The sequence below is a fragment of the Rhinopithecus bieti genome, unplaced genomic scaffold (assembly GCF_001698545.2).
Source record: "Rhinopithecus bieti isolate Rb0 unplaced genomic scaffold, ASM169854v2 scaffold_41082, whole genome shotgun sequence".
Taxonomy (NCBI): domain Eukaryota; kingdom Metazoa; phylum Chordata; class Mammalia; order Primates; family Cercopithecidae; genus Rhinopithecus; species Rhinopithecus bieti.
This window is the reverse complement of record NW_016817890.1, coordinates 1,354,947-1,378,948: the sequence shown is the minus strand read 5'-3', so window position 1 is coordinate 1,378,948 and position 24,002 is coordinate 1,354,947. Positions and strand designations below refer to the sequence as shown.

The 24,002-nt window shown below is 42.8% G+C and overlaps 1 protein-coding gene across 3 annotated transcripts in view; it reads right to left on the bottom strand.

Annotated features, from left to right (window-relative positions):
- Nucleotides 1–24,002, bottom strand: part of WASF2 (WASP family member 2) — a 95,182-nt gene that overhangs the window by 21,846 nt on the left and 49,334 nt on the right. For 2 of the 3 annotated variants that reach the window (XM_017856399.1, XM_017856400.1), the window contains exon 2: nt 3,902–4,074. In XM_017856399.1, coding sequence (XP_017711888.1) covers nt 3,902–4,031 — 130 coding nt within the window. In that variant the 5' untranslated portion in view covers nt 4,032–4,074. Of the gene's footprint in view, nt 1–3,901; nt 4,075–6,610; nt 6,780–24,002 lie in introns of those variants that run through there. The other variant, XM_017856402.1, reaches the window with a different exon arrangement.

Here is a 24,002-nt window from a genome sequence, read left to right as displayed (position 1 = left end):
CGCGCCCCGCCAAGAATTTTTAATTGAGTATGAGACATAGGTGATTTGTGATATAATGTGATAGGATAATATAGGCATATAATGGGAGCTCAGAGGAGCACTCTTAGCCCAACCTGGAAGAGAAGATTCCTGAGCTGGACCTTGAAGGATTAGCTACAGGCAGCCAGGCAGACAAAGATGGCAAGGGCTGTTCAGCCAGGGAGGATAGCAAGAGCACTGTTTGGAAATATGAGAGAGCATGGTCTGTCTTAGGAGAACTGCTAGTAGGTAATAATTAATTCTTTTTTCCTTTCCTTTTTCCTTCTATTTAATTAATTTATTTGAGACAAGGTCTCGCCCTGTTGGCCAGTGCTGGAGTGGCATGATCATGGCTCACTGCAGCCTTGAACTCCCAGGCTCAAGCGATCCTCCCAGCTTAGCCTCCCAACCAGCTGGGACCATAGGTGTGCACCATCACACCTGGGTACTTTTTAAATTTTTGTAGCAATAGGGTCTCAGTATGTTGCCAGGGCTGGTCTCGAACTCTTGAGCATATGCAATACTTGTGCCTCAGCCTCCTAAAGTACTGGGATTACAGGTGTGAGCCAGTGTGCCAGGCCCCCTTTTTCCATTTTAAAAGACTAAAGTGAAGGCTGGGCATGGTGGATCATGCCTGTAATCCCAACAGTTTGGGAGGCCGAGGCGGGTGCATCACCTGAGGTCAGGTGTTCGAGACCAGCCTGGCCAACATGGTGAAACCCCATCTCTACTAAAAATGCAAAAAACTGACCAGGCGTGGTGGCTCACGCCTGTAATCTCAGCACTTTGGGAGGCTGAGGTGGGCAGATCATGAGGTCAGGAGATTGAGACCATCCTGGCTAACACGGTGAAACTCTATCCCTACTAAAAATACAAAAAAATTAGCCAGGTGTGGTGGTAGACGCCTGTAGTCCCCGCTACTCAGGAGGCTGAGGCAGGAGAATGGCATGAACCTGGGAGGCGGAGCTTGCAGTGAGCTGAGATGGCGCCACTGTACTCCAGCCTGGGCGACACAGTGAGACTCCGTCAAAAAAAAAAAAAAAAAAAAATTAGCTGGGTGTGGTGGCGTGCACCTATAGCCCCAGCTACTCAGGAGGCTGAGGCAGGAGAATCACTTGAACCCAGAGGCAAAGGCTGCAGGGAGCCGAGATCGCGCCATCACACTCCAGCCTAGGCAACTAGAGCAAAACTCTGTTTCAAAAATAAAAAAAATTTTAAAAATTGTTAACATGGAATTGTAAAAAATGAGGCTAGAAAGGAAGGCAGGTATTGCAGGGTCCTGAATGCTAGGCCAAGGAACTTAAATAACTCCACAGTGAAGAAGAAGGGAGAGAAATAGTTGAGATGTGTACTCTGACTATAAAAACACTTGTTACATTACAAAAGTTAACACAGAATTAACTTTCAAAGCTTCAGAAATTCAGAATCATAAAAGTAAAAAGTAAGATTTGATTTTAGGCAGATCACTCTTGCAGGGATATAGGAACAGATTTAAGGGGGTTGGATCAGAGAAAGAAGGTAGAGGGAGGCTTGGTGAAAGTCAATGAAGTCTAAAATAGGGCAATATTGGCAGAGACAGAGAGTAAGGGACAGAGTTGAGAAATTTGTAGGAAGTCTGAGTTTAAACAGTGACTTTGCCTCTTACTGGCTGTATCTCCTTAGGCAAGTTACTTTTTTTTTTTTTTTTTTTTGAGACGGAGTCTCGCTCTGTTGCTCAGGCTGGAGTGCAGTGGTACAATCTCAGCTCACTACAACTTCCGCCTCCCGAGTTCAAGCAATTCTCGTGCCTCAGCCTCCCAAGTAGCTGGGATTGCAGGTGTGTGTCACCATGCCTGGCTAATTTTTATATTTTTAGTAGAGACAGGGTTTCACCATGTTGGCCAGGCTGGTCTTCAACTCCTGACCTCAACTGATCTACACCCTTCGGCCTCCCAAAGTGCTGGGATTACAGGCGTGAGCCACTGTGCCTAGACAAGTTATCTTACTTTTCTGAGCCTTATTTTCTTTATCTGAAAAATGGGAATACCACTACCTAATCTCATAGGATTACTGAGAAGATTAAATGAGATAATCTATGTCAAGATCTTATCCAAACCTGGCATAAAGTAGGCAATCAACAAATGTGGGTTCCCTTCTCACTCTCTCCCCATTCTCTCTTCTTAGGAATTATTTATTTCTGCCTCCCCTTATAGATTATGAGCTCCTGGAGGGCAGAGACCATTTCTTATTATTGCTGTATCCCCTCAGCATCTGGTACATAAAATATGTTCAACACATGTTTATTGGATGAATAAAGGGTCAGTTAGCCCCCACAATGTAAGAAAATCTTGTTTCCTTGGGCATAAGGTGGCTTTGGCCCTCAGATCAGCTTCCTTAAGATAGGAGTGGTCTGATCACAAGTGGGAGTGTGAGCAACGGCATCCATCAACACCACCCTGGAAATATAGCTGAGAGAGAGCATAACTTCAGTAAGTGGAAATAAGAAGCATCATTAGCTAGATGTTCTTTGTCCTATGAAGAAGGAACCAGTGTGTGATTGACTTCCATCCATTTGGCCTTCGCAGAGAGAGAGGCAGAAATTATGCCTTTAAAAATCAGTGAGGTCTCTGCAGCCTTGATGTGCTTCCTTGTCAGCTGCACTGCTGTTGCGCTACTGTCAGTGTTCCTTTGTATAAGACATGCACCGGCAGGGTTTCATTTCTTCATGATGCCCCATCTAGGTTTCTCTAAGCCCTGGATCAACTGAGATGGTCCCTGAGGTAGGTGAAGGCTTAGGAATCTCAGACTCCATACATCATCTGGTCATAGAGTTCTGTCTCCTATTTTAAAGGCTGGGCCTATTGCTATATGGGGGAATGCAGGCTTTCTTGATATTCTACTGCCTTCACTAAGGGCAGTGATGCGATAGGAGGCGTGAGTATCTGAAATAATTCACACCAAAATGCCTTTGCTAAGGAAGATCACTAAAATGGCATTTTGACGGAGGTTCTTATGGGAGCTGGAGTGGCACTAGACAAATGCAGAGCCAATCCAAGCATCTGCCCTTCCCATATCTCAGCTTCAAGCAAACAAAGTCAACTTGATTCAGAATGAAATCCAAACCACATGCATGTACCCCACCCAAGGCAGTCTCATTCATTCTTGCCAATTAAAAAAATATATATAGTTGAGCTGGCTTTCCTTCAGCTCCAAAACAGTCTGGGCTAACCTCCATCTTCCTCCTAAGGAAGAATGGCTCCAGCTACTATTTGTGTCACTGTATGTTCACACAGCTTGCAAAACTCCCAATACCCCAGAGAATGCAGAAGTAATTTATACCCTGAACTTGGACCTGGGGGCTTGCAGCACAATTAAATGTGTACCAGGGTGGACAAGACAGTCAGAATCTCTCCAAAGGCATGTTTGCTTTACTCCTCTTTGGGAAGAAAAGGGGTGGGGGTGTTGGGTAGATAAAGACTATTGGCACATTTGAGGCTTCAACAAAGTCAAGCTACATCGAACAGCTCGTGTAATTACAGGCACATTCCCCGACCCAAGATACTGCTCTGTGAACCTCCCACTTTACACACACAGAATTCTGCTCTGTCATTCCGTCTGCAGTTTTTGCTGCAGCCCTTCCTGCCACCCTTCCCACAGATTTCTGTTGAAGCAGGTGGAGGGGGAGGGGGGAGGGAATTTAGAGGGTGGTGGTAGATAAAGAAGGTTGAAGAGGAGAAGCTACACCAAAAGGGAGCCTCTCTTTGGGGAGGAGAGGGAGGATACATTTTCGCATTACCTAGGGAAGGCAGATGGGGGAGAAACAGGAACGCGGGAGGAGAAGGAAACTAAATAAAGAGCACCAACGACCCCTGAGGGCAAAGCATAGGCTCTCTGAGGCACTCACTCAGGCTGCCCAGCTGTCGGATGACATTTGCCAGGGTGATGTTGGTCACGCATTCCAGCTCGCTTCTAACGCTAGGCAACGTCTGACGGCACAGGTGCCTTGGCTCGATGTTCCTCGTTACTAACGGCATGGTGGACCTGCTTCAGGCAATGTTCTGAATGATGAAAAACAACCTAAAAAAGAAATAACAGGAAAGTATTACTCAACCACAAATTCCAGGCACACTAGGGCTGTGTGAATCTTTCTTTCTTTCTTTTTTTTTTTGGTCTTACCCTGATCTAAAACAGCTTTTAAAAAAATCTTCACTCCCCTATCTTTTTTTTTTTCTTTCATTTTAAGTCCTCCCTCCCCTGCCCTTTTAAAGGTTTGCTATTAGAAGATCTGCTATGTAAGTTTAGAAATTCTGGACTGGTGACTGCTGCCTGAGGTACATAGGCAGCACAGAAACGTTAAAGTGCCAACTACGGCTCCAACCAACAAGAGTCCCCAGAGGCAAGGAGGCACAGTTAGAAAACAGCCCATTCAGCAGACACTGAATGGTATAGATCCTATCCTTGGGGTGTTCATAACCAGGACAGATCAGATTCTAGGCCACCAATTATAAAAATCAAAAAAGAACACTGTCGGCCGGGCGCGGTGGCTCAAGCCTGTAATCCCAGCACTTTGGGAGGCCGAGACGGGCGGATCACGAGGTCAGGAGATCGAGACCATCCTGGCTAACACGGTGAAACCCCGTCTCTACTAAAATACAAAAAACTAGCCGGGCGAGGTGGCGGCGCCTGTAGTCCCAGCTACTCAGGAGGCTGAGGCAGGAGAATGGCGTGAACCCGGGAGGCGGAGCTTGCAGTGAGCTGAGATCTGGCCACTGCACTCCAGCCTGGGCGACAGTGCGAGACTCCGTCTCAAAAAAAAAAAAAAAAAGAACACTGTCACCTGATAATCTCCACAGTGAAATCAAGCTGCCAATAATGACTGATATACATCAGGATATAACTTTTCCAGTCCTTCCTTGGTGAATGGCTGTTAATGTACAGGTAACTACTAGGCTAGGCATGGTGGCTCACGCCTGTAATCCCAGCACTTTGGAAGGCTGAGACAGGTGGATCACCTGAGGCCAAGGAGTTCGAAGAGCAGCCGCCAAGATGGGAACCCCGTCTTTTTTTTTTTTTTTTTTGGAAGACGGCAGTCTTCGCTCTGTCCCCAGGCTGGAGCTGCAGTGGCCAGATCTTCAGCTCACTGCAAGCTCCAACCTCCCAGCGTTTACGCCACCCCTGCCTCAAAGCCTCCCGAGTAGCTGGACTAACAGGTGCCTGCCACCTTCGCCCGGCTAGTTTTTGTAATTTTTTAGTAGCAAGACGGGGTTCCACTGTGATTAGCCAGGATGGTTTCTCGATCTCCTACCTCGTGATCCACCGTCTCGCCTCCCAAAGTGCTGGGATTACAGGCTTGAGCCACTGCGGCTGGCTGAAATCCGGTCTTTACTAAAAATACAAAAAACCGGCCGAGCGTGTCACGGGTACCTGTAACCCCAGTTACTCAGGAGGCAGGAGAATTGCTTGAACCCGGGAAGCGGAGGTTGCAGTGAGCTGAGATTGTGCCACCGCACTCCATTCTGGGTGACAAGAGCAAGACTCTGTCTCAAAATCTTAAAAAAAAAAAAAAAAAAGTATAGCTAACTACTAATGCCAGTATCTCTGAAGTTTAGTTTGTAAATTGACAGAATGAGAGAATATAAAGTAAACATTTTACACGTTCAATATGTCAAACATGATGCTGAGTAAACTGTGCTGTAAGATTCCCTGGTGCTTTCTCTTCTACCCAACAGCTCCCTTTCTCGCTCCCATCCGGTTCAACACACCTGGGCCAAAAGGCTCTAGAGACAGCAGGAAATGTCTGGAGCAGATCCGGAAACCTTCCACTTACTGTTTCTTATCCGGTGGGCTGAGTCCCTTTCCCTAGGAAATCCCCCAGCACTTCAGGTTCATGCTGAGCTATTGTTTTAGATTTAGATTACCAAATTCCCAGTTTTACAAGGATAGGAGAGAGTTTTAATTTCCACAAAATGGATATGACTACAGTCAAGGCACACCGGACTGGTCCTCTTTCCACATCTTATAAAACTAAAGAAATCTAAAACAGCCTAATGGTTTTCATGCTAGGGAAAATGACAAATTCACTTTATGTGAAAAGGTAAAGCATAAAGTTAACATATCTAAGTCCTCAATTTTTTTCTTATTTTTTATTCTTTTTTTGAGACAGGGTCTCACTCTGTCACCCAGGCTGGAGTGCAGTGGCACGATCTCAGCTCACTGCAAACTCCAACTACTGGGCTCAAGCGATCCTCCCGCCTCAGTCTCCCAAGTAGCTGGGACTATAGGCATGCATCACCATGCCCAGCTAGTTTTTGTATTTTTTGTAGAGATGAGGTTTTGCCATGTAGCCCAGACTTGTCTCGAACTCCTGAGCTCAGCCTCCCAAAGTGCTGGGACTATAAGCATGAGCCACCGCGCCCAGCCTTTTTGTTGAGACGGGGTCCCACTCTGTCGTCCAGTACAGAGTGCAATGGTGCAATCACAGCTCACAACATCCTTGACCGCCTTGCTCAAATGATCCTCCCACCTTAGCTTTCTGAGTAGCTGGGCCAAGTCCCCAATATTATAAACTCCTCTTTATATATAAATATATAAAGCAAAACAAGGGTTTACTTACATCAAATCTTAAAACACCAGCTCATCACCAAAAAGTTGACTGTGAATACAAAATGCTTAAACCAAACTAAACATTACAGACATATTGTCTGACCAAAAGAGAAAAAAAATCTTTCAGGCTCAAAGGGGGAGTAGAACCCTTTGGAACAGACTGCTCCTTGTTATGGACATTCTGATCTGCTACAAGTAAAAATAAAACAGGAAGCCAGCAGCTTGGGGAACAAGATTTCCTGTCACCAACAGCAACAGCCCAAGAACCAAGAGAATCAGCTGTTTGCTTATAACTTTGAACCTCCCTTTAATAGTCACTGTGTGGCAGCTGTGCCTATCTTTGGGGTGCAGAGGTGTTTCCTGAATACTTGTCTACTGTCTAAGGAAATGATTTCCATTCCACTCCTCTGCTAAATTCTCCCTTTGACCCCATGTGTTTTCTAGTCCAAATCCTGCACTTTCCAATTTAACTCTTTCCCTCTTTTATTTAATGTAAAGGGTATCAGGTACTAAGATGCAATCTTCAGTAACACATGGTAAAAAGAGTTTAGAACCGGAAAGGTGGGAGGAGGTTACACATGAAAGAACCTTGCAGGGCTCTGAACACCATCCTCTAGGTGTCCTTAGATTCCCAAATTTCAAACTTTCAAGATCAACCAGAAATTTGGTGTACAGCCAGGAATGACTGAAAACAGCCACTGTGGCTCTTCCACTGGTAATCATTTGAGTACTCATTCCAGCTTCTCAGAGGAGCTAAAAGAACCAGACCACCTTGAAATGCTGTGCTGAATGTGACCAATGACAGAGCATTCTGGACTTTCCCTCTGGATACCTAATGGAAACTAGATTCCAGGTGGCTACATAAATTTCAGATTGAGGGTGGGGGGCAAATTCTAACACCTTGGTACTTTAGCATTTGTGGTTTTCTAACTGCCTTGGATAAGCAGAAGAAACAATTAATTGTATGTCATCTGTTTAGGGTTTACCTGGAACCAAGTTTTCAAAAGCAAATGGCTTCTTGTCAAAAAGGCCAGTTACCACAACCAGTGGGACGGTACTCAAGAAATAACAATATGTCAATATCTATTAGGGCAAAACAATTAGAAAAGTTTATCTGCTACTGTTTAAAGTGATTTGTTTCAAAGCCACCAAAGAGAGACAAAATTCCTTGTTATGTGAAATTACATGCACCATTGCTCATTTTTCTTTTGGATAATCAAGGACTGGTTTGTACAAGAAGTATGGAGTTATGCATGATCTGAACCACAACAGTAACTTGACCAAGAAGAAAAAAATCTTACATTCAGGTGAAGATAAACTTAGAATTGGGCAAAAAGATTTCCAGGCTCTCTCTCTCACACTTCAAGTTATAGAAAATGTATGGGCTTTATGGAGTCGAGACATTCTTAGGTTACTACCCTGACTAGTACACCTTACTAACTGTGTGATCTTGGGGGCAATTTTCTTAGAGACATTAAATAATATATATAAAATAAAATACCCATTACAGGGCTTTAAAAAAAGAGGCAGTTATTTGTGGTTCCACAGACCCTAGGCAAATCCTCCTGTAGAAAAAATCCTATTCACTGATAAATATTTTATTTTATTATTTAAGAGACAAGGTCTCACTCTGTCACCCAGGCCTCACTCTGTTGCCCAGGTTGGAGTGCAGTGGCATGATCACAGCTCACTGAAACCTCAAACACCTGAGTTCAAGTGATGCTCCCACCTCAGCCTCCCAAGTAGCTAGGACTACAGGTACACACCACCATGCCTGGCAAATTTATTATTTTTTATAGAGATGGCACCTTGCTATGCTGTCCAGGCTGGTATGTAACTCTTAGCCTCAAGGAATCTTCCCACTTTGGCCTCCCAAAGTGCTAGGATTATAGGTGTGAGCCACCATACCCGGCCCCTCACTGATAAGTATTTAAAAATACTTTTAACCATAGACATATTATGTGGTGGAATACAATATTTACATAAAAAATTTAAATACAATACTGTAGCCTTCAAAGGAATTTGGTGGGTTTTTCCTGGAGGCTGTTTCCAGCTGCGATCCTGGACTTCCTGAAGAACATATACTATCTCTTTCTTCCAGTCTTTCAAAACTGGATTCCTCATGTGAACCACAGAAAAAAGATGATTAGAGTGACAGTTTTCTCAATTCCCCTCAAGACTGTACATAACTAGCACCATTCTAGGCGTACTGGAGGAAAGTTAATATATTACATACAATGAATGCCTAATGACATTAAGATTTAATTCTTTCATGGAACTCCAGTTGAGAAAGGCTTCTCTATCATCAGTAGCACTTTACTGGTATAGTGCACGGTGTGTTGGGGAACCACTGAATTAAAGAAGTACAACAGGGCCACATTTGCATTTTAGACAAATCATTCTGCATAAGCACAGAAGTTATATTTGGGCAGGAGAAGGCTGGAAGTAAGAAGACCAATTGAGAAATTCTTCACAGGCTGAGAAGGAGAAAGTAGAAACGTAAAGGCCCACCCTACCACAGCTAGCAAATATGAACTGAGAAACTAGACAGGTGGCAGTTGCAGGGGTGAGTCCAGCCCTTCAGCCCCACCTGCTGCTCTCTTTAGTTTTATACAATTACACTCACAAATGATAAAATGTACGTTTCTTTATTAAAAGCATCAGAAGAGCTGCATGCTAGCCCCAATGAAGGAAAACGAAGAGAAAGTGAAGAAAACCAATGAAGTGGTGGTTCTTGGTCAAAAAAAGAAATTCTGGATACATGAAAGAGTGGAATGCCCTATCTCTATGGAATCCGTGAAGCTCTTTTTCAGACATCTTTTACTTTGATTAGGGAAATTATATACTATAGTGATATCTGCTAATTTGGGGATTTGAGAAAGTCTTACCTTGGGAGATGTTAAATAGGAAAGGAATTAAATTAGAACTGCTGAGAATATAAAAGTTACAGGGAAGTAGATTTCAATTTATCTAGGTCATTTTAATTAGAATTGTCCTATAGTAGAATGGCTTATCTTTAGAAAAGGTTATGAGTTCTCCAGCCCCATGCTCTGGATGATCAGCTGTCAGGCATGTTGGGGGATAAATTTCTAGCATTTATGAAGGCGTTGGAAGGTCAGACTAGATGACCTCTACAATGCTTTCTAAATCAAAGATGTTATAATGTTTATTCTGGGCGTTAGTGTCCTCATCTACAAAATAAATGGACTAAGCTAAACAATCTTTTAGAAGCTTCTCGGCTCTAAAATTTCTAGATGTGCTTCTACCCAAGCTGCCATAATCTCCTCACTCAGCCAACATCCACTTGCATTCTGAACACACAATCAGAGGCACATTTAGGGACTGTAGAGAGGGGTGGATTATGGCCATGAATCATGCCCCTTCTCCAGGTCTACATTTGTCTAATTACCAGGACCTGTGAGATCTAGAATGGCCCAAAGGAAGTTCCAGACAGAGCCGTGAGGTTATTTATACCCAAGAGGCTCCCAGACTGATGGGGGAGTTAGCTACCCAAAAAAATTCCAAAGGAAAAACTGTATTTTGGACCAGCTCCAAACATCCAGGCCAGATTCAGCAGTAACCCCATCTTCATCTGTAGCAAGTTTCAGCCTAAGGGACTTGAGAATGAGTGTGAAAACAAATAAAAGACTGCCAGGCCTTCCTAGCCATGGCCTGGCAGTATACTGACCAGTCTGGACTGTTAACGCCATGATAGTATTCGTACTTTGAAATGGAAAGTGGATGAGGCCCTTTAAGGTCCCCTCAAAGAGTGAGATTCTTCAAGTCTGTGTATTTGAAGTTATCATGGAATTTTTTTTTTTTGAGATGGAGTTTTGCTCTTGTTGTCTAGACTGGAGTATAATGGTGTGATCTTGGCTCACCACAACCTCCGCCTCCCAGGTTCAAGCAATTCTCCTGTCTCAAACTTCCCGAGTATCTGGAATTACAGGCATACATCACCATGCCCGCTAATTTTTGTATTTTTAGTAGAGACGGGGTTTCTCCATGTTGGTCAGGCTGGTCTCGAACTCCCAACCTCAGGTGATCCGCCCACCTCAGCCTCCCATAGTGTTGGGATTATAGGCATGAGCCACTGCACCCGGCCTATCATAGAATATTTTTATATATCATATTTGGTCAGTATAAACTTAAAAAGAGACTCTGGGGCCAGGCACAGTGGCTCACACCTGTAATCCCAACACTTTGGGAGCTGAGACCAGAAGACTGCTTGAGCTCAGGAGTTCAAAACCAGCTTGGGCAACAAAGCAAGACCCTGTCTCTGCAAAAAGTTTAAACATTAGCTGGGTGTGTGGTGCTATATGCCTACAGTCTCAGCTACTCGGGGAAGCTGAGGTGGGAGGATCACTTGAACTCAGAAGGTTGAGGCTGCAGTGAGCTGTGACTGTGCCACTGCACTCCAGTCTGGGCAACAGACTCTGATATCCACCCTACTTTCTGAACTCTCATGACTCTGCTCCCAACAGCCTGGGGTGGGGTGGGGTGGGGTAGGATGAGGTGAACTGGGGGTTAGAGGGTAGAAGAAAATACAACAGGAGGGATATCTGTGAGAGAAGGGAGGATACACTCATCTGTGCCCCACACTCTTAATTCCTGTTATTACCAGGACAGAAGACAGATGACTGCTCATTCTGGCTATGTTTATTACTAGCTGTTCATGACAAATAAACAATGCTACATTTTGAGCCAAGGTCACTGATAATACCTGCAGATTTCTATGGTCATATCCAAAAAGCAAGCATATTTGAGCTATAGCAATAACTGTCACAACAGAAATGCTTCTCAAGGCAGTTCCTCTTTGAAACATACCCCCAAAATGCTGATCAGCAATAGCAGGGGATGGAACATGTGGGGATGTTGCATGTGTGGCAATTAGGACTTCTGCTTTCACTTCAGCGTTTCCCACTGTTCCGTAGTTAACAGCACTTTGGATGGGGACATATGAGAAGAGGTTTACTCTCGAGTTTCCTCTTTCAAGAGATACATTTCTTTACGTTAAAGAATATGGCTGGGTGTGGTGGCTCACACCTGTAATCCTAACACTTTAGGAGGTAGAGGCAGAAGGATTGCTTGAGCCCAGGAATTTGAAACCAGCCTGGGCAACAAAGTCAGACCTCATCTCTACTAAAAACAAAAAGATTAGTTGGGTGTGGTGGCACGCGGCTGTAGTCCCAGCTACTCAGGGGGCTCAGGCAGGAGGATTGCTTGAGCCTTGGAGGTTGCAGAGAGCTATGATCACACCACTGCACTGCAGCCTGGGTGACAAAGCCAGACCCTGTCTCAAAAAGAAGGCAACAAAAAAGAAAAAGAATATGCATTTCACCAGGTTTAAGAATTTCAGTTGGAAAGTCGAATAGTCATTTGACTTCAAAATGATAGACAATAAATACATGGTCTTGGTGTAATTTAAGTCTGTATATTAAAATGTTTAAAGTATGAATTTACTGTTGCATATAGCAGTCCTCATTACGATACAGCAACTACAAGGAAGAACACTTCATTATAGGCTTATGCACCCACCCACTTCCTGTTGAAATACAGGGTGGGGCTGAACTAACAAATATAACCACACTCTCTCTCCAAGCACAAGGAATGACAAATCCGTTTAGGTCACTAAAACAACGTCCAAAGGAGCTAGTAGGACAGAAATGGAACTCCTGCGGTAGACACAGAAAGTATTTGACTGGGAAAACTGAGAAAAATAGATTACTTGTGATCTAAAAGAGATATTTCCAATTTAATAAAGGAATGACACACCAATTCTGTGCCTACATCCAATCAATGTAGGGATACTTCTTGTCTTGATATGGCTTCAAGACAGTAGCTGAGGAAACAGAACTTCTAAACTCCAGTATCTTACTCCTTGAGCACAAGGTACATCCATGAAGGACCATTCATTCACACCTGGTAATTCCGTCACTTTTTATTATCTTTTGGGGGCAATAGCACCTTTTGTTCTTACCTTTTACACTTCAGGGTCTAATCATAGTTTTGTTCTTAAAACTAAAATTGGGGAATCTCTTTAACCTTCAAAATTGGTTTCTTCTAGTATCAACTTTTCATAGAAAACTGTCTTCTAAATGGCCAAAATTAGACTCTCTTTTTAGCAGGATCCATCTGGTTGTCCAAAAGAAAATACATTTAAACTATGAGTTGGAAACCTGGATTCTAGCTCTTAAGTCTAATGATGACAGGCAATCGGGGATAAAATTTCAATTCATCCCTCTAGTCCAGCTGTAAACTACACTAAAAAATGCTTGAAAGATGCTATATGAAAAAGAGATTTTATATGCAAAGTATTCAGAGCTCTGAGGAAAAGATTTACCCGCATAAAATATTTCTTGTATCTCCATCTTGGCCCAAATCCCTGTTATGGAGCCACTTAAATGACACAAGATCTACAACGTGGTCACTGATGACTTTCAGTTACAAAATTCATTTTACTTTCCCAATCTAATGCCAATTTCTAGTAAAACCCATATCACCAAAATTGTATGGTTTGAAATACTTCAAACTACCCATCTAAATGGGGTTTTACTTGATTGGATAAATACAGATTACGAATAATTGTACTCATAAATGGAGAAATCTTACCCTTTACCACTAATAAGGTACCAGATTTCTTTCAGCCATTGTCATCAAGTGAACATTAAATTTACACAGGAGTTGGCCGGGCGCAGTGGCTCAAGCCTGTAATCCCAGCACTTTGGGAGGCCGAGACGGGTGGATCACAACGTCAGGAGATCGAGACCATCCTGGCTAACACGGTGAAACCCCGTCTCTACTAAAAAATACAAAAAACTAGCCGGGCGAGGTGGCGGGCGCCTGTAGTCCCAACTATTCGGGAGGCTGAGGCAGGAGAATGGCGTGAACCCAGGAGGCGGAGCTTGCAGTGAGCTGAGATCTGGCCACTGCACTTCAGCCTGGGTGACAGAGCGAGACTCCGTCTCAAAAAAAAAAAAAAAAAAAAAAATTTACACAGGAGTTTAACATGAAAAATAACTAATAAGCTGTTCTGAAAAAATACCACCCACACACAAAACAAAAAAAGTATCAAACCTCAACAAATCAGTTCACTAGATTACTAGAAATATGTCAATAACTCACACAAGCCCCAATAAAATACCCTTCATATTCAAACGCTTCTTTTTAAATTTATAGCCAATGACAGAAGAGTGTGCTCTCCAGTTAGTGGTACCCAGAAATTTGAGATAAGAGGACAGACACAAAATGCATTACCTCTCCAAGAATCTGGGAGGAAGCCAAACCTGGGCATGTATTTTCCTAGACAAACAGCCAAAAGTCCAATACACAGCCTGGTTTTATGGAAGGGTCTAACCCCATTTTACTATCCTACTCTGGGATGGAGAAGATGGGGCTAGACTGCAACCTTTCTTTCTTGGCTCTTGCAAGTAGCACTGAGTACTGTACTAGGTTAAACTTCCTTTGGACAAGATACTCGAGTATCCACTGGTGGATTAGCTACAGTGGCAGGTTTGAAAATGGAAGAGGAAGGAGACACTAAGAGCTGAATTGCACATCAGGCACTAAGTCTCAATTCATCTGGCTAGCTGTGTAACCATTTGTTTTCATTGTAATGATGCCTTACTTCTTATTTCAAGCTTCTCTTCGCAGTAACTGCACCCTCTCTGGGATGGAAAGACCAAAAAAGAAACCAACTTTACACAACTGAGAAAGGCCAGGGAAAACAAGGTTGCAGAGCAACAACAAAAAGAAAATTCAGCAAAATGTTCTGTTGACACTTCAGGGCAATACACAAACACGCCGTGTGTTCATGGAGCAGGCAGAAGCAGCAGTCCTGAGATGTGACTATTAATACACCAACTTAAGTGAGGAGAGAGACCTAGCAATCACAACTACATGTGAGACAGGGAGTGGAATTATGGAGCAAACTGCCATGCAATTCCATATGAACTATTCAATAGCCAGCTGTAACAAGAATTCATTCCTGAAAAGTGTCACACACACATCTGTCACTAATGGCCAAGCCACCAAGTGACTAAGAGTCAGCAGCAAAGGGCAGCTGTACATCTACTTCCTCTCACAATGTTTAGTCAGCACTCAAAGCATGAGATTTACAAGCTAAAGTCCTTGAGCAGAGGGAAAAGTAAGTATCTGTTCTTTCATTTCTAACCTCAGTTTACCATGAAGTTGCCAAAGCCCTAAAAATCTAGTAAGCAGTAGGGCAGAGCAAGAGCATGAACATTAAGAGACACAGGTGTGGGTTTCACTCCACCACTGCCACATTTTATAGCTTTGGAACCTTGGCAAGCAATCTAATCTCTCAGTCTATTTCCTAGCCTGTTAAATAATTATCATGACCCCTCATCTGTAAAGTTATTGCGAAGAAAAAGGAAATAATGCATTTATAAAATGTTTAGCACAGTGTCTGGCACAGAATAATTAAAACAACAGTAGTAGTAATAGTAGTATCATGGTAGTGGTGGTGGTGGTAGTAGTAGTAGTAGTAGAATGATAAACATCTATCTAGCACATGCACTGTTTTAAATGTTTTATATATGGTTCTCTTAACCATTATACAATACTGTCTTAATAAGCTTCAGGTCGTATTAATGGTTAACTACTAATTATAGTGCTCTTATCAGTCACTGAATATTTATCAAGAAGACACTAAAAGACACAAAGAAGTATAAAATCTCTTCCTTGACTCCAGGAGCTTATAATTTAGTTGAGGAGAGAGAAAGAAGACCACAATTAAGTAACAATATAGCAAATAAACAGAAGTTCAATTATGATAATAGAAAGGATGAAAAGATCACTGTGAACTGAAAGGACTGAACAGATTCCTTGGAACCTTAAAGATCTGAACTGGGGCTGGGTGCAGTGGCTCATGCCTGTAATCCCAGCACTTTGGGAGGCCGAGGTGGAGGATCGCTTGAGCCCAGGAGGTCGAGATTAGCCTAGGCAACATGGTAAAACCTCGTCTCTACAAAAAAACGTAAAAGTTAGCCAAGTGTGGTGGTACACACCTGTAGTCCCATCTACTTGAGAAGCTAAGACAGGAGAATAAGATTAATGCGGGACGTTGAAGCTGCAATGAGCCAAGATCCATGCCACTGCCCTCCAGCCTTTGGGACAGAGTAAGACTCTGTCTCAAAAAATCAAAACAAAACAAAACAAAACCCAAAACCCAAGATCTGAACTGGGTAGAATTTGGATGTAAAAAACAGAGGGGAAGGTTTTTCAAGGAGACCTAATATGATAAACAGAAGTCTTGAACTTTACCACTAGCATTTATAGAAAAGTTACAATTCCAACAGGTTTCTACCATATTTCATCAAATTTAGAATGCCACTGATTGAAAGAGGCATTATGATTCAAGAGATGTTAAAATGGGGTGGTTATGGTGGCTCATGCCTGTAATCCCAGTACTTTGGGAGGCCAAGGAGAGTGATTGCTTGAGCTCAGGCTTTTTAGACCAGTTTGGGCAATGTGGAGAAATACTGTCTCTACAAAAAATACAAAAATTAGCTGAATGTAGTGACGTGCAGCTGTAGTCTCAGCTACTCAGGAGGCTGATATGGGAGGATCGCTTTAGCCCAGGAGGTCAAGGCTGCAGTGAGCAGTGATCGCACTCCAACCTGGTGACAGAGTGAGACCCTGACTCAAAAGAAAAAAAAAAAAGCGATGTTAAAATGTGAGGAAAAAATGTATACCTCAAGTCAATGAAATATAAACATATTATTTTAGCGATAAGGTCTCATCGTGTTACCTAGGCTGAAATTTAGTGACTATTCACAGGCACAATCATAGTGCACTGAAGTCATGAACTCCTGAGCTCAAGCAATCCTCCGGCCTCAGAAGGTGGACAAGGTGGTCTTTAAAAAATCTCTCTTAACACTAAAATGCATTCTATAACTCAGACTTACAAGAGAATACAGTTATGTACCACATAACAACGTTTCAGTCAATGATGGACTATGATGGACCACCTATATGACAGTGGTCCCATAAGATCATAACACTTTTTTTTTTTTTGAGATGGGGTCACCCAGGCTGGAGTGCAGTGGCACAATCTCAGCTCACTGCAGCCTCCCCTTCCTGGGTTCCAGCTATCCTCCCACCTCAGCCTCCTGAGCAGCTGGGACCACAGGCACGTGCCACCACGCTTGGCTAATTTTTTGTATTTGTGGTAGAAATGGGGTTTCACCATGTTGCCCAGGGTGGTCTTGAACTCCTGAGCTCAAGTGATCTGCGCACCTCAGCCTCTCAAAGTGCTGGGATTACAGGAGTGAGCCACGGCGCCCAGCCCCTTTTCTAGGTTTAGGTATGTTTGGATATACAAATACATACTGGCTGGGAGTGGTGGCTCATGACTGTAATCCCAGCACTTTGGGAGGCCAAGGTGGAGGGATCACTTGAGCCCAGGATGTTGAGACCAGCCTGGGCAAAATGACAAGGACCTGTCTCTATAAAAAATGAAAAACATGGCCGGGCACGGTGGCTCACACCTGTAATCCCAGCACTTTGGGAGGCCGAGGTGGGCGGATCACTTGAGGTCAGGAGTTCGAGACCAGCTTGGCCAACAGGGTGAAACTCTGTCTCTACTAAAAATACAAAAATTAGCTGGGCGTGGTAGCACACGCCTGTAGTCCCAGCTACTCGGGAGGCTGAGGCATGAGAATCACTTGAACCCAGGAGGCGAAGGTTGCAGTGAGCCAAGATTGTGCCACTGTACTCTAGCCTGGCAACAGAGCGAGACTCCGTCTCAAAAAAAAAAAAAAAAAAGAAAAACTCAGCTGAGTGCAGTGGTGTGCACTTGTAGTCCCAGCTACTAAGGAGGCTGAGGCAAGAGGATTCCTTAAGCCCAGGAGTTTGAGGCTGTGGTGTGCCATGACTGATTGCTCCACTGTACTCCAGCCTAGGCAAGAAAATGAGACTTCATCTCAAAAAAAAAAAAAGTAAATAAAGTAAATAATCAATATAACCAGCCTGGGCAACATAGAAAGACCCTATCTTTACAAAAAATTTTTAAAATTTGTTGGATCCCATAAACATATACAACTACTATGTACCTACAAAGTTAAAAACTAAAAATAAAGGCCGGCGCAGTGACTCACACCTGTAATCCCAGGATTTTGGGAGGCCGAGGTGGGCTGATCACAAGGTCAGGAGTTCAAGACCAGCCTGGCCAATATGGTGAGACCTTGTCTCTACTAAAAATACAAAGCCAGGCGTGGTGGCATGCACCTGTAGTCCCAGCTACTCGGGAGGCTGAGGCAAAAGAATCGCTTGAACCCAGGAGGTGGAGGTTGCAGTGAACCGACATTGTGCCACTGCACTCCAGCCTGGGAGACAGAGTGAGACTCCATCTCAAAAAAAAAAAAATTAATAATAATAATAATAATGAAAATAGGCTGGGCATGGTGGCTCATGCCTGTAATCCCAGCACTCTGGGAGGCTGAGATGGGCAGATTGCTTGAGCCCAGGAGTTTGAGACCAGCCTGGGTAAACCTCATCTCTATGAAAAACACAAAAAATTAGCCAAAGGGCCGGGCCTGGTGGCTCACACCTGTAATCCCAGCACTGTGGGGGTCGAGGTGGGCAGATCACGAAGTCAGGAGTTCGCGACCAGCCTGACCAACATGGTGAAACCCCATCTCTACTAAAACACAAAAACTAGCTGGATATGGTGGCAGGTGCCTGTAATCCCAGCTACTTGGGAGGCGAGGCAGGAGAATCGCTTGAACCCGGGAGGCAGAGGCTGCAGTGAGCCAAGATCACGCTACTACACTCCAGCCTGGGCAACAAGAGCAAAACTCCAACTCAAAAAAAAAAAAAAAAAAAAAAATTAATATAGCTTGGTAAATCCAGAAGAATGTTCAGACAAAGAGAGCAAGGATTTCTTGAGCCACTAGCTATAAAACCTTAGGGTAGTTAATCTCTCGGAGCCTCATCCGTAAAATGGGGAAAATACAAACTACCTTATACTATAGTTTTATTTATTTATTTATTTAGAGACGGAGTTTCACCCTTTCACCCCAGTTGGAGTGCAGTGGGGGCGATCTCGGCTCACTGCAACCTCCACCTTCTGGTTCAAGCAATTCTCCTGCCTCAGCCTCATGAGTAGCTGGGATTACAGGCACCCACCACCATGCCTGGCTAATTTCTGTATTTTTAGTAGAGACAGGGTTTCACTATGTTGGCCAGGCTGGTCTCGAACTCCTCACTTTGTGATCTGCCCACCTTGGCCTCCCAAAGTGCTGGGATTACAGGAGTGAGCCACCGTGACTGCCCTTAGTTATTTTTACTTTTTTGAGACAGGGTCTGGCTCGGTCACCCACGCTGGAGTGCAGTGGTGTGAATGTGGCTCATGCAGCCTCAGTCTCCTGGGCTCAAGTAATCCTCCCACCTCAGCCTCCAGAGTAGCTGGGGCTAGAAGCGTGCAGCACCATGCCCAGCTAATGTTTTAGTTTTTGTAGGAACAGGGTCTTACTATATTGCCCTGGTTAGTCTCAAACTCCTGAACTCAAGTGATCCTCCCACCTCAGTCTCCCAAACTGCTAGGATTACAGGCATAAACCACCACGGCCAACTTAGGATAGTTCTAAGGATAAGATGGGATAACATATGTAAGCATTCCAGAGGGGCACCCAGCACCCAGTAGGTATTCAGTAACTGATAGCTCTCATTATTACTAACTCAAAGGAATGATGAGTTTATATGGACCTACCTCCTAGTAATGAAATAATCTAAAGAGAGCAGGTCAAATTAAACAACAATGAGCATTACACAAAGGTGTTCCTAAATGGTCCTCTTTTATTTGGTTTCAGTGGAGGCCAAGAAGTAGGTGGGCCTCTTACCTTCTGAGACAGGCTCTTCAGGAATATGGAGACAAATACTGAAAAAGATGGATGACTTCTGCTTACATTATACCTATTTTAAGGATCACAACAAAGGGTATCAGTCTTCCAAATCACAGTCAAGAGTCAATCCAGTATTTTCACTTTATGTACTTTGAAGGCAAAACATTCTTCAAGAGACTATTATCTGGATTGTGGTATTTCTTTATAAAAACACACATAAAAACTTTCATCTCAAAAGCCTGAGGTGAGTGTCACCACTTCTAAGAAGCCTTCCTTGACTCTTCTAGTCTAAAGTCATTTTCCTCTTTCCAAGTGTCAATGAGGTATGCTGAACCTCTTTTATAGCAGTCACTACAGTCTATTTTATAGCACAGATTTTTGGTGTATACAACTCTTTGAATACAGGAATTGAAAAACAAAGTATCTTCAAACCTAACATAAAGCAGTAGTAGCAACAGCAACTATCTGGAGACAAAGTAGGATTCTTAAAATTTCTTTTCATCCTGTAGTGTCTGCTCAATAAATACCTGTTAAATTCCTAAAATGTACCAGATATTTATTCACATTTTCTTGAATATTTTTAATCCTCCAAACAATTTTCCAAGGTAAGTAGTAGTATTTTGATTTTACAGATTAGAAAACTAAAACCCAGAATGATTCATAACTTTATGAAAGTCACACAGATAGACAGCTTTCAAACCCACGTCCAACTGTGTCCCAACTTCATGTTCTTTCCATGACACCACACTGATTCTACACAAAACACCCAAACTAAGAAGTTAGACAAATATGCCTAGACTTCTCATCTTTATACACAAGTGCTATCAAATTCCAGACTACTTTATTTCCCATGGAAAAAAGACTGCATGATAACACAAGAAACCCTTCCTATTTACCCTAAAACTGAAATGGTTTTAATGAGTAAAACATACTGCTTTCTCCCTCTCTGCACCCAATTTTAGCCAGATGCTCAGGGGCTTCACATCTTTCCTTTAAACAACATAAACACAGGCTTATTTAAAATCCCAGCCTCAGATAACATGTGCAGATGCTACTGCTTTTCAAACTCCTGTTTTCAAACAGCTAGGCATTAGGGGTTCCAACACTTCTGACAGGTTACTTTTATCTGCAGGGTCTCTGAGAATCACTTTAAGTTTCATTCTCTGTTTAGCTCATCAAATCTTCTCATCAGAGACTCTTTTTTTAAAGCACCTAATCTTTCATCTTCTTTTACAATGAACTAAAATGCTCCTACGGGTAATTCTTAACCTGTATATATGTATTTTAATATAATATTCTTCTGACTCTTTTCTAAAAGCACAGTTGTTTTCCTATTTAGCCCAAACTAAGATAATTACATCAGAAGTGAGTTTTCTCCCATCTATTTCTGCATATAGGGAATACTGAAAAGATGAGTCTTTTTTTAATTATTAAATGTAAATAGCTCATTAAATATAATCCAATTACTTTAATTGTAAAAAGGAAGTAATTACAATATGTACATGTATTCTTGCCTAGATTTAATATCTTAAATTAATCTTTTCAGCATTAGTATTTTAAATTAACCTTTGACATGAGAAAAATGCAAGAAACTGATATTTCTTTCAAAAAAATATATAAAGCTGTTCTTTATGGATCTTTGTTGTGATTTCACCTACAAACAATTTTACAGGAACCGCAAAGAGGGTCAATTAAATACCACCTGCCCAAACTGAACTGCTATTTCTTGTCTGCTATAAATCATGTTAAAGGGTCTGTTTTAAATTCTAATGCTTAAGTGGGACAAGAAGCCTAGAGATAAATTCTATCACATTCCAATAATCACAAAAGCTTCACTTGTAAAGACAACTCCAAGACAATATTTGTTTGAAGAAACGCCTATAATCCCAACCAGCATTTTGGGAGGCTAAGGCAGGCGGATCACTTGAGCCCAAGAGTTGGAGGCCAGCGTGGGTAACATGGCAAAACCCCATCTCCACAAAAAACACAAAAATTAGCCAGGTGTGATGGCGCACACTGGTAGTCCCAGCTACTCAAGAGGCTGAGGTGGGTGGATCGCTTGAGCCTGGGAGGTGGAGATTGCAATGTGCCAAGATTGTGCCACCACACTCCAGCCTGGGTGACAGGGTGAGAGCCTGTCTCAAAAAAAAAAAGAAAAAAAGAAGAGGAATGTCTTTGGTACAGTAGCCGGAACTTTCCATTACTTAATTGCTATTCTGTTACTATCAATCATAGCTCCCTGGGACCACCCTCAAGTATTCTTCTTGCTCTCTGGTCTCTAGCCCCTGGAGTATGCTGTTATAACATTTTCCCTCAGCGGACTTCTGGTTCTTCCATTTTTACTTTCTTTTTTTTTTTTTTTTTTTTTGAGATGGAGTCTTGCTCTGCCGCCCAGGCTGGAGTGCAGTGGCCAGCTCTCAGCTCACTGCAAGCTCTGCCTCCCGGGTTCACGCCATTCTCCTGTCTCAGCCTCCCGAGTAGCTGGGACTACAGGCGCCCGCCTCGTCGCCCGGCTAGTTTTTTGTATTTTTTAGTAGAGACGGGGTTTCACCGTATTAGCCAGGATGGTCTCGATCTCCTGACCTCGTGATCTGCCCGTCTCGGCCTCCCAAAGTGCTGGGATTACAGGCTTGAGCCACCGCGCCCGGCCCATTTTTACTTTCTTAGTGACCAATGGTAAATAAATTGCATAGCTAAATCTCTATAAACTGCCTTGAAAATGGGCTTTGACACCATCTATACACCGAAGAATGTCTTCTAGAATGCAGGGAAGAAGCTTATATAAATGAAAAATTAAGAAGATGGAGCTTTCCTACCAAAATCTACTAATAAGTATTATTTTAAGATATGAATATGTATTCAGAAAAATAAAATTATATTTACATTAACACAGAACTTTTTCCAAAATTCAGAAAAGGCAAGAGCGGTATGAATAGATAAGCTGTGAAGGTAGCAATGGGCCATGTTTGTACAGCAGTTTCCCTCCAAATTAGAACAGTTCTATTTAAAGTACTAAGACGTATCATGTGTTTTCAGCAACTCTCAAGGATTTCAATGAAATAGATTTTTCCCATTCAGATCTTGTATTAATGAGCCAAAGGTGTATCTCTGCCTCACTGATACCATTTGGCAAAACAAATTAATGAAAGGCATGAGGCTGGCTGTGATTAATTCCTTTGGTTGTTCAGATTATATCTACGTTGCAGCAGCTCCTGACTACGTAAGGCACTGGTTTCTGCAGTCATCCAGCCTAACGATGGAAAGTTATTTTATGGTCCAAAAAGACAGTGACATGGGTTACTGTAGGTTCCCTCATCTCAAACACTAATGGATTCCGAACAGTTACCAAAGTTTAGCTGAAGGAATGGAGCCTGATACCTGATGATGATCACAGTGCTCCAGAAGGACAGCACCATTAAAATAAAATAAGAAGTAATTCCACAGGTAAAAGGTATACCAGCAACTAAAACTAAGTCCCTTGCAAAATGTAAACGATTCAAGTTTCATCTTGATAACACTGGTATTTTGTACAAAATATATCTTATTAGGCCAGCCCTTGAAATGTAAAAAGGTGTCTTTAAATGCCTGCTGACATAAAATTGCCATGTTCTATGCTTTAAAGGGATTGATTTTCTAAAGAAGGACAATATGATGCCAGATTCTGTTCAATGGAGATCAGAATACTATTTGGTGAACCTATTCTGCACCTGTGGAAGTAAAAGAGTAAGACTGGCTCACACACCCCGAGGGAGGATGGTATTTATATGGGCTCTCCCTCTGACCTCTTGGCAGCAAATGTAAGAAAGTCCTTTTCTGAGCCTTAGGGGCGGGCCCAGGACTTTCAACCACCCATTCAAACAGGGTTACAATTCCCCTCCTCCATAATTAAGTTCCTTTCCCATTCTCCATGCATGCATGAATTGCAGTAACATTGACAAGGGGGCTTGACATTAGTCTTTGAAGGTCATTTAAATCCTCCTCTTTCCAAACTGCCTTAAAAGCAATGTATCATCCATCCCACAATGCCTAAGTGTAGGGTTTGACTAGATCGTACTCAAAGCAGAATCACCTGAAGAATAAAAAGAGAGTTCCAAATTTGGGTATCATAAAAATAACAAATCAAAGAAATGAAAAGTGATAAAACTCATTTACTCAAAAGACAATAGTAAGAGAAACACTAACACCGAACATGGATGAATGGAAACACTTCTACTGACAATCCTGTTTATCTAGGAAAGTAGAAAAGGTCATCCACTGGCCAGGCACAATAGCTCACAGCTGTAATCCCAGCACTTTGGGAGGCCGAGGTGGGTAGATCTCGAAGTCAGGAGTTCAAGACCAGCCTGGCCAACATGGTGAAATCCCATCTCTACTATCATTAGTCAGGTGCGGTGGTGCATGCCCGTAGTCCCAAGCTACTCAGAAGACTGAGGCAGGAGAATCGCTTGAACCTGAGAGGCGGAGGTAGCAGTGAGCCAATATCACACCACTGTATTCCCGCTTGGGTGACAAGAGAGAGACTTCACCTCAAAAAAA